Source organism: Mytilus trossulus, chromosome 3, assembly GCF_036588685.1.
Source record: "Mytilus trossulus isolate FHL-02 chromosome 3, PNRI_Mtr1.1.1.hap1, whole genome shotgun sequence".
Classification (NCBI taxonomy): Eukaryota; Metazoa; Mollusca; class Bivalvia; order Mytilida; family Mytilidae; genus Mytilus; species Mytilus trossulus.
In genome coordinates this window covers 88,837,589-88,853,078 of record NC_086375.1, presented here as the reverse complement: position 1 = coordinate 88,853,078, position 15,490 = coordinate 88,837,589, and the positions used below count along the sequence as shown (strand labels likewise).

General features: G+C 31.9%; 1 protein-coding gene across 1 annotated transcript in view; it reads right to left on the bottom strand.

Moving 5' to 3' along the window:
- LOC134712760 (CD109 antigen-like) overlaps window positions 1–15,490 on the bottom strand; it is a 44,628-nt gene that overhangs the window by 6,469 nt on the left and 22,669 nt on the right. The window contains exons 20-31 of the mRNA XM_063574607.1: window positions 13,836–13,953; window positions 13,538–13,651; window positions 13,212–13,301; window positions 11,081–11,218; window positions 9,289–9,427; window positions 7,914–8,090; window positions 5,160–5,241; window positions 4,076–4,232; window positions 3,473–3,562; window positions 2,347–2,524; window positions 1,368–1,588; window positions 690–845 (exon numbers count right to left, since the gene is read on the bottom strand). Of these exons, the coding sequence (XP_063430677.1) occupies window positions 690–845; window positions 1,368–1,588; window positions 2,347–2,524; window positions 3,473–3,562; window positions 4,076–4,232; window positions 5,160–5,241; window positions 7,914–8,090; window positions 9,289–9,427; window positions 11,081–11,218; window positions 13,212–13,301; window positions 13,538–13,651; window positions 13,836–13,953 (1,660 nt within the window). The remainder of the gene's footprint in view (window positions 1–689; window positions 846–1,367; window positions 1,589–2,346; window positions 2,525–3,472; window positions 3,563–4,075; window positions 4,233–5,159; window positions 5,242–7,913; window positions 8,091–9,288; window positions 9,428–11,080; window positions 11,219–13,211; window positions 13,302–13,537; window positions 13,652–13,835; window positions 13,954–15,490) is intronic.

Sequence of the window (15,490 nt, the reverse complement as noted above, 5' to 3'; positions counted from 1 at the left end):
CCTGAGGTAGAATAGCCTTACTATTTCAAAAATTCAAAGTTTTGTTTACTGTTAATTTATAATTATGAACATACCATTGATAACTCAATTTTTACACAGAAGTGCTGACTACTGGGCTGGTGATACCCTCGGAGATTTTTTACTCCACTAGTAGGGGCATCGAATCAGTGGTTATAAATAAACTCATCATATATACAGGTATTGTAATTATATATTTACGCCAGACATACGTTTCGGCTACAAAAGACTCATTACGTTGGGGTTCATTGGTTTTTTTTTAATTGTTTCTATATATGTTGCGTTGTCGTTTGTGTTTTGTTGCACTTGTACTGTTGTTTTGTTGTTTTCCTCTTATAGTTAATGTGTTTTCCTTGGTTTTAATAGATGCATAGAACACTGGAGCTTCAGCTTTTTATTTATTATCAGATATCTTAGAATTTGTATGCTTATTTTTCATTAAATTTACTAACTGATGATTTTTCACGAAACTAAAATTAGGAATACAAAGTAATTCAAGCAAGACTGACCATTGACAGTTTGTCGGTTGCCTTAAAACCATATAAAACTTCAATTTATTACACTTTGCAGAAGAATGACTTTGAAAACATTTGTATAAACACATGAATGAACATTTGCATAAACATATAAATGAACAATTGTACACAAGAAAACATTCGATTATAACTTACATCTTTATTCTGTAAAACCAGAGCATTTTGGTTGTTCACATTGAACTTGGCACCTACAGGCCAGGTGCCACCTTTTGTATCTACAGTCATTTGAAAATTAGGGGCATAAAGCTTTCCTCCTAGTCCTGACAATGCCTGGACGGCTATCACTGTATCCTGTAAGACATACAGATTTATAATAAAAAGTAAAATCACAAAAATACTGAACTCAGAGAAAATCAATTTGGAAAGTCCATAATCACATGGCAAAATCAAAAAACAAAACGCATCAAAAACGAATGGACAAGAACTGTCATATTCCTGACTTGGTACAGGCATTTTTAATATAGAAAATGGTGGATTAAACCTGGTTCTATAGCGCATTTACACCACATTTGAACCAATGATATATACATGTTTTTTGGTAAACTGTTGTTTGTCTTCTCGTTGTTTCTCGTTAATTTGCCGTTTGGTTGTCAGTATGTTGTTAATTGACCAAATGTAACGATACACGGTAACTTTAAATGATATATTACTTCAACAAATATTACGCTAAGTGCATTTGTTACTCCGTTTACATCATGGCAAGTCTAAAGAAATTGAGTTTAAAAAATGAAGAAACAAAAATAACAGCTACAATACCTTTTCCATCTGTAGGTAATATAGTAGCATGCATGTGATTATATCACAATGGATTACCTGTGTAGAAATAAATCCACCACTTGGATTCCTTTGTCTAGCCAACCATTTTAACACACGAATGCCATTAGTTGTATCATCCCTCAGATTGTAACCTAACAGTACGTATGACGTAAGTTCTACATCTAAAGCTCTGACATTATTTTGTGGTGATCTCCATGATTTCCAAGGTTGTATCCTATCTGATTGGGTGACAGGTAATATCCAATATTTTTCACCATCTAAAAATAATATATATAATGTATAAAGAATTAAGTGCCTCCGTTAAATTTACGTGAAAGAATAATAAAAAATATAGACATATTCAAAATACCTGAACAACATGATACCTATTCACTTTACTTGTTTTATTGCATACTTTGAGCAGTCAGAAATGTTCTGTTAAACCAATGTCGGTTTGATATTTTACACCTTGTACACCCAAAGTCAGATTGACTTGTTGTAAGTCTCTACAAATTGTATGTATAATTAAACAGCAGTTAACACAATCATAAACAAAATTATATTTCAAAAAGTATTTAGATACTACAGTTATTTCATTTTGTCCTAAATAATGTAGCTTTAAGCAACTTTTTGGTCATCATACGACTTTTAAATAAAAGAGTAAAGATCAATAACATTAATCAACTATTAAAGACACCCTATGAAAAGATATAAAACTATTAAAACAACTAAAAGTCAACGTCATATTTAAAGACAGGACAATACACTTAGAACAAAAACAAGATAAATTACAGAAGTTCACATTGTCAATTTGTAATAAACAGATTTTTTAGAATGTGAAAGCAATAAAAACAATATCTACATTGCTTAGTTATTAAACAACCTACACAGAGAGGGGAATGATAATGTTTCAAGTATTGGTACATTTATATCAACATTCTAATTTTTATAAAATGTATATAAATTAAAACAAAACTCATTAGGAGATTGCAATGAATTACAGATCCATAAAACTGTATAATATAATACTCATTACCAGTGGTGTTTGATTTCTTCTCAATTTCTGTTAGAATGGCATCAGTTGAAGAATGCTTAACCAATGACAAAGCATAAAATGATATTGCAAGTTCGTATAAGTTATCCATTGACACAGGTGCTCCCTTTGCAGTATAATCTGTTGCTTTCTGGATAGCAGTAGTAACTTCTTGCTTAATCTGAAATGCCAACACATTTATCAAAACATTTTTTTTCTTTCTTTTTGAATATTTTATTCTCCAACAACTTTAAATATCCCAAAAAACAAATAGTCATCTTTGGTCGAAATCAGATCACTTACCCTTATTTCAAAATCTAATGTACTAGACATACATACATAGAAGTCCTATAATATATGTATATACTTATAATATAATGAAAATAACGAGGCCCAATTTGCTAGCCGGCATGGGGGTGAACACGTCGAATAAAATAATTCAACTTTATTTATGATGAATAAAGATCAATGTTGATGATTAAATAAATACACCATTTCAGGCAATTTTGTTTTTCCACATGATAAATATTACCAATAATAATCAAGTTCCCGGTTTTCCTTACCGATTCGAATAGTATGTCGCCTGTTACATGTGTTATCTATTATATAATTTGTACGTTCCGCATCTGTCAGGCGAACCATCAAACAGCGTTTTTGGGACTAACTATAGATATTGGTAATAATTACACCTAAATTACACCATTTTAGGCCCTTTTGTTTTCCATATAATTGATATAATTAACAATTGATAAGTTCCAGGTCGACGGATTCAAACAGAACAATTTTGAAAGCAGACAGATAAATACGTGCATTTATATCTGGTGCAAGAAAATTGGTACCGTTGATTTTATCATAATGACTTTATCAGATTACAACACCATTTCTAAAAACTCAAGGTTATAATAAGGGTTATATATAATTAGATACTCTAAATCAGTTACGGATCAGCTATGGCGCTGGTATGTTCTAATTTATACATAAGAAAATACATTAAAAACGATAGTAACGGATTTAATTCATCTAATTTACAAGCGCTTTCACTGCATATATAGATCTTCATGCAATCTGAGTAAAAATTAAGGGACGTTTACTGTATTGTGTATTTTAGTGATAACGAGTGGTAACTAACCTGTGGAGATACTTGATCATTAGCTCTTGCTTCGTGTAGTGCGATCAGTACAAATGCTGTTAGGCTTCTTTTACTGGAAACGGAACCTCCCTGAAATATCAACACTCAAATAAATTCTGTTTGACGTAACATTCTATCAAACACGCGACGCTCTATTCGAGTTGCTGTGCTTAGTATATAGTTTTTTTTTGCGTTTTGTGTACTATTTTCTTGTGTTTTTGTCATTTTTGTTTTTGTTTTTGCAGTAACGTTGTCAGTTCATCTTCGATATATGAGTTTGAATGTTTCTTTGGTATCTTTCACCTCTCCTTAATAAATCTCAATGGTAGTAAATATTTCATTTTTTATCGGTTACTAGATAAAGGTAGCTTTGAATATGTCGTCTTGATTGGTTGTTGCCAAACTCGCCCAAAATGTAACGCATTCTTTAAATATAAAAACTAGTACTATTCTTTTTCTAACGTTCTCTTTTGTAATTCAAGCATTTGGATGGAGAGCCGTATCATTGGCACTCACACCACATCTTCCTATATCTGTTGTGATAAGTTTAAAAAAATTTCAAATATGTACTTTGACAAAGAACAAGTAAAGAATGATACCGACCTGCATTTCCTTATGAATAACAATCCCCGGTTCATTAAACACCCCTGATGGATCTTGTTGTCTTATAAGCCATTGGATAGACTTTGTCATCACGTTAATGTCGATAAAAGTCAAGCCTGACGCTTGAGCAAAGGATTTGACTACAAATGCGGTTAACCTGGAAACAAAAGTTCATCAATGGTATTACAAAAATAAGCTGTGATTAAACTAATCATCTGTTGTTGGGCGGTTTAACATGTGGCAAAATGACTGAAATCATCATGGTATAAGTTTAACGGCCAACATCATGAACTTGCACGAGTAATACGATGGTTGTCATGTGTTGATCTGCTACGGGAACACGTTTGGCTTTGACGGGGTTCGTATAGCTCAGTCTATATTTTTTTCTGTTGTGTTTGGTGAACTGTTGTTTTCTTTTGTCTTTTCGTTATTTGCCATGGCGTTGTCAGTTTAGTTTTGAGTTATGAATTCAAATCTCCTTTTGTTGTCTTTCGTTTTCCTTTATCATTACTATACATTTTATTTATAATCGAATAAGAGTTACATGAGGGTTGACCATTTTAAAAATTCTTGATTTTATTTTGTAATCTATCTACAATTTTCATTTTCTCAAAACCTTAAATTTCCTTTCATCTTGATAACACGGAAATAAAAATAGTACAGAGAAGTTCTTGAGTGCAAAATTATATCTCATCAGCTCATGGATCAGCAGTTATATTGACGAATGTCTACGACTTCGCATAGAGTTAACAATATTATGTCATTTGATAAAACCATATAATATCAAGGAATTGTTTAAAACGTTCAAAATGACAAACAAGAATATTTTTTTTTTTATAAATCGATGAGTTGTCTGAGAGTTTTCAATGACAAACCTATCATAAAACGTAATGATATCGAGGAGTTATCATAGTTGTCTGAAAATACAAACCCCAAATAAAAACAACCAAAAGATAAAACTAAACTGTACCAGGTGGTTCCATGATTATGAGAAAAATGTCATAAAGCCAGAAGATGCAGAAGAGTTGTTTAAGATGCCCGATAAGAAGCCATAATAAAATCAAAGAATAACATAAAACCTTACCAGGTAGATCCACTTTGATCATTTGTTCCAAACGCACTGAAAGAACCATCGTTATGTGCAAATGAAAGTTCCCTTTGATAACCTAAAAAAGTTCTTTATATTCAATTGAAATTGTAAAATGATTCAGTGAAATACATGGTTGATTCAAAGAGGCTGTATATAATGTAAAAAAAACTTGTCTGTATACCAGCTTGGATTATTTGTAATATCTTCAATTTTTCACTTATTCTTACAACATTTGTATAAACTTCAAGATTATAAAAAAACGGTTTTATTCTAAAGTGAACATTGATTGGTTAAATATTTCTCAGTGTGTTTGAATTTGTTTGTTAGCCTTTTGGTCATGAATGTTTGTCTCTAATATTTAATATACTGTGCATTTGTATTCAGATATCGCAGATCGAATTTATTCGTTCATTGTGTAATCATACATTTTTTGATTGAGTTAAGTCTGCCAATTGATATTTTATCGTATGTTTTTCTATGTTGTGATGTTATGCTATTGTTTCAGAAAAAGGGAGAAGGTTTGGGCCCATTAAAACGTTTAATCCCGCTGTAAATGTTTGCACCTGTCCGGAATCAGGAATCTGATGTACAGTAGTTGTCGTTTGTTTATGTAATATATACGTGTTTCTCGTTTTGTTTATATAGATTAGACCGTTGGTTTTCCCGTTTGAATGGTTTTACACTAGTAATTTTGGGGCCCTTTATAGCTTGTTGTTCGGTGTGAGCCAAGGCTCCGTGTTGAAGGCCGTACTTTAACCTATAATGGTTTAATTTTTAAATTGTTATTTGGATGGAGAGTTGTCTCATTGGCACTCACACCACATCTTCCTATATCTATATTATTTGATTTGACCTTTCATGATTCTTTTATAACACTTGTATGAAAATAATTCTTCATTTCCGAAGTGTCTAACCATCTGACTGAAAAACATATTTGGTAGTTTAAAAATATTTTTGAGTAAAAGTTTGAAAATCAAACTCATCATACTTTACACAAGTATTATAAACTGAAAATAATAGAAACTTGGTTCAATTTAGTTTAATAAATGAATGGCCAACGTAGAGAAAATCTCGACTTTTATGATTATATTATATCTTCTTAAAACACCACTCGGATCTAAATCAAAAAAATTCTAAACCTGACATTATCAAGATGCTTGATTGACAATATAAATGTATTTTTTACGTTTGGCAGACGTGTTTTTTTCTCTAACAACATGGGCATCTCCATTGGAACTTATTGTTTTCCTTCTTCCTAACGTACTTGTTATTTTACTAGTTTGAGACAGAGCTTCTTACGAAGAATGATTAGTTTGCACTGTTTTTGTCTTGTCTTCACTCTTAGTAGATGAAGTATGATTCAACGTTTGATGAATATGTTGAACGCATCTGTCCTGTCGAACTAGAAATTTAGGTCACTACAGAAACAGTTAAGTCATTCCCTAATCTAGGATTGTAGAAATTTGTAAAGGCAGTCGATTGAGAATTATATAATACGACAACAATAGTGAGGTCAGCTTTCCAAAGTTTCTCTGAAACAACCCTTCTCAAGCACCAGCATAATACACATATATAAGTATATATGGTCAAGTTAAAACGTAGTTTCAAAGTTTAAAGTTTCAATGCTTATTTCCCTGATTGAAGGTATTTGCATACAAGGAAGATAGGAAACCAAGAGATCCGAGTGGTTAATTTATTTTTTAGATTTTGACGTACTTTGGCCTCTAGCACCTGAAGAGACATTATTTGTCAATCTGTGCGTTAACATTTGTAACGTTAATATTCTTAAAGTCATCCTTTTAAAAATTTCAAAGATGCCTTAAAATTGACCGTTATGGTATATTTGTTCATAGATGGCGACAGATATATTTATAGGGTCGTGATCATAATCCCATCCCTTTCAGCACATGTGAAATCACTCTTATCATCAAGGATTTTCTTATCACAGGCATAGATTACCGTAGACGTATTGGAAACATTTTTGGGGAATTTCGAATCCTCAATGCTCTTCAACTTTGGACTTGTTTTGGCTTTATAACTGTTTCGACATGAGCGTCACTGATGAGTCTTATGTAGACAAAACGCGCGCCTGGCGTACTAAATTATAAACCTAGTACCTATAATAACTATTTGCACCACTGGGTCGATGCCACTGCTGGTGGAAGTTTCATCCCCGAGGGTATCATCAGCCCAGTAGTCAACACTTCTGTGTTGATATGAATATCAATTATGTGGTAATTTTGATAAATTTCCTGTTTACAAAACTTTTCTTTTTCAAAAACTAAGGATTTCTTATCTCTTATTTTTTTTATACCTTAGACTGATTTGGCACAACTTTTTTGGAATTTTGGCTCCTAAATGCTCTTTGTTGTTTGGGTTTATAACGTTTTCGATATGAGCGTCACTGATGAGTCGAATGGTGACGAAACGCGCCTTTGGCGTTCTAAATTATAATACTGGAATAACTATTATCACCAAATGTGTACTTCCATCATCAATTTTACGGATGCAATATGTGAAAAACAATTTGAGTGACACCCGGATTTTGGTGGGATTCATGTCATCAGTCTGTTGTTTTTCATATTATGCTTATTATAATGTTGTCTATCGTTTGGTCTTTTTTTGTTTTAAATATCGATTTGTTAGTTAGAATATCCTTTCGGTATCTTCGACCTCTTTACTAATTATCATCATCAAATGTTTTATAAAAGTATACACAATGACCGATGATTAGAAACGTTATATTACCTCCTTCAAGAAATTTAGCTGTCTTCTTCTTTATTTCTTCTGTAAGTCGGCTAGTTGCTTTCAGATAAGCACTAACGTAAACATTTGGGGTAAAACTAATCATATTTTGTTCTCCACTTCCTGATGAAGTCTGAAGCAGATCTCCCAATCCTGCCAAAGTTGCTCCCAGTAAATCTCCTGACAAAATAATGAACGTCATTATCATACTTTAATAATATTATAGTGATACAACAAGTAAAAGGACTCCATTTGTTTTGTCAACAGGTGATAGCTTGTACGGGTTACAACTGTGTCATAAAAGATAAATACAATGTTTTCTTAATATATTTACTAATGCCGCTTTCTCAATGCTGACCTGTGATGTCGATATACAACTCCATGAGTGTGTGACTATTAACATTGCATACATATTCAGAAACTAGGAGGAACAATTAGAAAAAAAATCTTATTCAAATGTTTCTATTACCAACCATAACCGTGTTTATTCTGATATTTAGAAACCTGTGTCACAGCTTATATATATAGAAGATGTAGTATGAGTGCCAATGAGACAATCTCCATCTAAGTCAGAATTTATCTAATATATAGTTTAAAATCAATTATTACGTCATAGTACAATGGAACGATTTTTCTTTAGTTGATAACTTTGTTAAATCAAATGGCGTTTTGAATTTTATGGTTTCAGTTATAATTCCTTTCAGAAAATAAAATTTGAAATTACCGCAATTTTCAAATTAAACAACACTTACAGTTATATTGATGATAATACCCAAAAGGAATGCACTTAAATCAAGAGAAAGCGATAATACCTGTCCTTTTCTAGATTAAGATATTTCAGTTTTGCACGTTAAACTCCACACTACAAATTTACGACAAAAGAGACGATTTTTCGTTCACTATTGTTAATTTCCTTTTTTGGGGGAATTCACGATTTGTTCGCTATGCCCGTGTATCTTGTGAAGTTTTAGATTTAAAAGAAAGTAATCTATGTTTTACTGTAAAATTGTGAATTCAGGCATCACAATTACTTAAAACCTTTACTAATTTCTTTAATAGATTAAAAGATTAAGTTTTGAAGCATGTTTGTACTTGTACAAAATGTATTCTCAGCGGAAAAAACATTTTCTTATTTTTACGGAGATGTTGATTTCCGTTCACAATGCGATATGAAGTTTGCTCATTGTTAAAGGTCGTACAATGACATGCGGTTGGTAATTTCTGTGTCCTTCATAATCATAACACGTCTTCCTCTTTTATATACCAAAAAGTGAAATCACGTCGAAAGATATATAACTATGCACAAAGTAAAGAAGTATACATTAATAATTATGATCCTGGTACCTTTGATAATTATCAAAAACGTATTTAAACTCACCGATAACTTGTATCTTTACAAACTCTGAATCTTTCACAAGATTTGGAGGGAATGACAGAGGTATGTTATCTGTAAAGCTTCTCTTTTGTCGAAGGTCAATAAGTAATGGTACGTTGTAGCTTTGTTTTGAACCTTCTGCCTACAATATATTTGATTTTTTTTCAATGACATGCTCTGTCTATTCAAGTTCATATCATTAATGTGTATATCTTAACATACACTCCCACATATTGAAGTTTCAGAAAAAGTAAAGGCGAGGAGATATATGAAAATACAATACGAAATATCGAAAGATACTAACTTTAACAATACTACAATATAGTAAGCTATAAATGTGCCTGGGTTTAAAACATGAAACAATTCAAGCTAGAAAACCAACAACCGTATTAATAACAAATAATTGTAAGACAAGTAGTTTTGACAGATACGAAACAATGACAACCACTGAATTACAGGCTCCGAACTTGGGACAGAAACATATATAATGTGATTTGACATATTTCTTCAAGCTAACCATCTCATAAGCCCGGAATGGTTTTACAGCTCTTGAAACACGGTTCAAGGCTCATGACAAGTTATCAGATAACTGAGTATCTCCCAGAATAAGGCATCAATCAATTTTCTAACAAGATGTGAAGTGTAAATGCGTTAAAAAAATGTACAATTCTGATTTTCGATTGTTCAGGTAGTCTTTAGTTGTTATGGATATCGCATACCCAACAGGCCCATTATGTCATAGAAGGTTGTTAAATTCACGCAAATCAAATTTGTGTTTTGTTTATCATATGTCAGCATATGAGATACCAATACAACTTAAATTCATCATTTGATATTTCAATTGAGAAACGATGTCTTTGGTAAGTTTTCTTTTTTATTTTCCTATCTGCAGTTTTCTTATATTATTTATAACATTGAAATATGAACATTTAGATAAATATTTTGCAGTATTTACAAAGCCGCCTTCCAAAAAAAAAAAATAACATTGAGTCAAATTGTATGTCATCATAATTGAAATTGTAACTTCAATTTTTTTGTGTACAGCTTTGGTGACCAAAATTGACATTTCTGTTTGTGTTGCTCGCTGCGAAATAACAAAAAACAATTATTAAAGTAACTTGCATATTTCAGTTTATGTATAAATCTTTAAACAGGAGGAATTATAGAACGATTTGGACAAGAGTGCTTCTTCTTGTTTGGAATATGACAGTTGTTATCAAGTACTTCTTTTCTATGTAATTTGGCGTTTGTTTTTATAGCATTACTGTGTTATTGGCATTCCATTGTTCAGCTCTTTTGCTTAAACAATTTATATAATAAAGAAGATGTGGTATAATTGCCAATGAGACAACTATGAGACTACGGCCTTCAAAAACGAACAAAGCCCATACCGGATAGTCAGCTATAACAGGCCCCGATAGGACAATGTAAAACAATTCAAACGAGAAAACTAACGGCCTTATTTATATATAAAAAATAACGAAAAACAGATATGTAACACATAAACAAACGACAACCACTGAATTTACAGGCTTCTGACTTAGGACAGGCACATACATAAATAATGTGGCGGGGTTAAACATGTTAGCGGGATCCCAACCCTCCCCTATCCTATGATTATTTTACAACAGTATACCACGGTTGCCTTTATTCTTCACTTTCAGTGTAAAAAGATTGACAAACATAAGGCATACTATATGATTAAATGAGTATAGAGCATGGCATGAACAAAGTATGTCTTCAATATATCTTTAGCCCAATCAAACCAGCAAAGGGAAAACACGGGCAAACTTACCTCTATGAGAAATTCCCGTTCAACAGCATCTGCACCTTGCGTAGATCTAGCAGTTCCCTTCAGTAATATTTTACCAAGTGAAGTTGGTTTGATCGGGAAATACACAGAATTAACACTGTCTTTCTTTACAAGCACCGGCTGACGAAAAAACAAAAATAATGTATTTTCGAAATAATCAAACAACGTATCAATATTTCTTATATATTACGATGTAACATCACCATGAATATCATTGTCATTACATGCGCGGCTTGATGCTGTGTCTAAATTATGTCTAAAGCATTGGCTGGTTGAAATAATATTTCAAATACTTTTTTTCAAATGTTTTATCGTTAACGATAAGAATTGAATCAGGTGGTTATAGTATGAAAATGAAACGTGTTTTCAAGATAACGGCTGCACTATTTAATTAGTTTATTAATTCATATTTGCGTCATTTCCTATGTAAATATCTAATACAAATTTTTAAGACACCCAATTTCAAGGCATTAATTGCTGTTTTTGTCTTCCATCCAACTGAACCTTGTGCTATAAAAGACATTAAAAAATCAAAATAAATCGCTGATGTTCCCAATGACATAATTTTGGAATGGAACTACTCAATTTGTGCTTTATGATTATAGTGCGTGTTCTCTTTTTAACGCTTACGACGTCATGCATTTAGAAGATTTATTGCACTAGTGCAATATTGTAATTTATTGGACGCTAACTTTTGGTTACTTTCTGTGGAAAGTATTATATTGCTATACAATAATAATAAATATACTGCAGCTGTGCTATTCGAGGAGTTAAATTGCATTGACCGTATATTTATATGTGATATACAGTCACTGACCATATATCACCTTGTTAATGACGTGAACAATGTGTTTCCAAACAGTTTCGCAGAAATTTTACGTCATCTGCTCGAAATTAGGAAGTGCTGATTTTTATCGTAAATACTTCATTTAGAACAGTTATAAGAATTGCAGTATTTTAGAAATAACCATACTTTGTCTCGGAATATATGTTATTTGTACTCGGCTCGAAACAGGTAGAAATGCGCGGCACAGTCTCGCTTTCTACCTGTTTCTAAGCCTTGTACAAATAAAATTCATAATTCGAGACTATGTATGGTTATTCTATATTAATCATAATAATAGTAATGTCTAAAGGTAATATGAAGTTGATTTCATTATTCAAAATAGGTTGACTTTCAGTCTATTGAAAAAAGTAAAATCACAAAAATACTGAACTTAGAGGAAAATCTAATCGGAAAGTCCATAATCACATAGCAAAATCAAATGACAAAACACATAAAAAACGAATGGACAAGAACTGTCATAATCCTGACTTGGTACAGGCTTTTCAAATGTAGAAAATGGTTGAAGGTCAACTTAGTCTACAGTTACTTCACAAGAACTACACATGTGTTCAATATGCAAAGGTTCTATCAGAACACACACACACACGATTTTGAATAACACACGGTTGTGTCAAGGAAGACATGTACGATAAGCTTAGTAACTACAGTGATATTTTTTTCAACAATTGAATAGATTCTCCTGCTTGGAGCGTTTCTGCAAGACTTATTTTCATTTGTTTTATGAATTTTTTTGTCAATTTTATATACTGTATTGAAATATTTTATATTTGTTAGTTTGATAAAGGACGTACTAGTACCTTATCCTGGCCTCGGTTAGTATTAGATTGTATATTCATAGAGAAAACTAGTTAGTAGTTGTTAGTATTCAAAATTATAACATATATACAATATATCATTATGTATCCATTATTTCCACACTGTTCAATAAAGAGATAATTGTATGCATCTTGTGTAGATGATACAATATACGTATCTTGTGTATTTTTAATAATAAGCATGAGATCGTTGCTATCACGAGTTATATGATCGGTACGGAATATCGGTTCACAGATGATATCGGATATGTTCCTTATACTAGAATACTTTGTAGGATGATTGTAAACAGTTCTGAAATGGATGATGTCGTTTACAAAATTCAAAAAGTGAAAAATATTTATCTTCTAATCCAATGTAAAGGATAAGTATTTGATTGTTTGTCGTTGACAAGTATTTTCTCCCCTGCATCGCTTTTTTATTCTGTTAAGGATTTATCTACAATATATTTACCTTGGTCAAGCCATCAACACCTTGATTTAAACTGTTTCCATTGGCATCAACAAAATTGAAGTCAGCATTGTTTGACAGCTTCACAGATACCTGAAGAATAAAGTTATATGATCTTATTGAAATTTGGTAAAAGCTTTATCGAAGTAACAAGCTTAGATTTAATGATGAGGATTCCATAACAAGTTAAGTTTTATTAAACTCTTATTTTAACTTTTGTTTTACTAAGGTTTCAACTTTTTCAATATAGCTTAGATAACTAAGATTGTTGTAAAACATTTTTTGTATGCATTTTAAATAAAAATACTATTTCATGAAGACCATTTTACCTGTTGATCCTGGTCTAAGTAATTGAAGACAGTGGCTTGAACTATTATAACTTCACCTCTTATTGCAGAAAAGGGAAGCTCAAAGCGCATGAAAAATTTCTGAAATGTCGTCAACTAAAAAGAAAAAGAAATGTTACACATAAAGTCTAAAGCATTTTCACATTGAAGATCATAAATTTTGAAGTTTGAGTTTTGATAGCAGTTATTGTCACAAAAGAAATAACATAATTCATTTTTACAAATAGGCAACAAAATTGAACAATATAGTATATAAACCAGTAAAAACAAAAATACTTACACTAGCCGTTTGTGCAGCCACACCGAGACCCGAAACAGGATTAACAGCGAACGCTGACGCCACCCATTCTGTGATTGTATCAGGTGCTGTTGTCTTGATTATAGCTGTTCCATCAGCGCTAAAAGTTCAGAAAAAAAACCAATGGTTAATAAGTTTCATAATACTCTATGGCGTCAGTATAATGTATACTATGGTTTTTATAGAATTACGTAATATAATAAAATGGAGGGGCGAAAGATACTATAGCACTTTCACCCATAAATCAACTAGATGTGTCAAAGCGACACGAATAGCCCCGTCTCAAAAAGTTGAAATATCTGCAATTTCAATAAAACATGTGGACACAAACATGATCGGGGTCTCACATATAGAATATCAGCTCAAAATCTGGATGCGTATAGAAAAAAAGTCTGTAATCTATGATTTTCAACAAGTTTCAAAGTTGTAAACCCTCAACATTTTGGCCAAATTAGCGGAGCGGAACAAAACTTAAACTTGATTTGTAACTCATCATGAGTAACTCACATACTTAAAAATCAGCCCAATATCTGAAAGCGTTTAGAAAAAATATCTGTATAACTGTAATTTTCAACAATTGTCAAAGTTATAAACCCGTAATTTCGGCAAAAATAAGCGGAGCGAAACGAAACTTTAACTTGATCTATAACTCATCATGAGTAACTCACAAACTTAAAATCAGCCCAATATCTGAAGGCGTTTAGAAAAAAATTCTCCGTATAATGGTTTGTTGATGAATGACGGCATGACGGAATTTCGGAATTACGGAATTTCGAAATTACGGACAAGGGAAAAACTATTTGGCACGGACAACTTCGTTGCGGGGCCATACAAATAAACTGACAACGCTATGACTGAAACTTGTAAACATACAGACAACAGTACACAAAACACAATATAGAAAAAAGACTAAGAAACATGAACCACATTGAAAAAAGCAAACTGATCAAACGAATGAATAACAACTGTCATATTCCCATCTTGGTATAGGCTTTTTCTCATGATGAAAAGATCGGATTAAACATGGTTTTATAGCTAGCTAAACCACTTGTTGTCCATTCGTTTGATGTGTTTTATCATTTGATTTTGCCATTTGATTAGGGACTTTCCGTTTTGAATTTTCCTGGAAGTTTCAGTAGTTCAGTGATTTTACTTTTGTATTATAGTATATCAACTAGGTAAATATATAGCTGAATTTACCGAAGAATTAATTTTTAAGTGATCAATACAAACGAAAATGTATTTTTGTTTTAATTATCTAACCCAAAGTTTGTACTTAAAATTTATGAAAAGGCAATAAAAAACAATTATAAAAAAAACCAAATTAAACAATAAAGCCACAGTTATAAAGTAACTTCTTTACAAGTAACAGTCGCATATTACAGAATACAGTAAATGCTAATAATGATTCCCTGTTTCTTGTTTTGGTAATCATACGGCAACAATTATTCAAATATATCTTGAAAACGAACTAATGATCATTTTCATTTAGTGTTAAAAGTGATACAACGAAATTTTGAAGTTCTAGATTGTTTGACACTGGGATTAATAAAATTATAGACAGCTGGTTTTTGTCGGAAACTTTAGTTCGACGCATTTTTGATATGTGCTACATGTAGTTTTACTGAACTGGGATT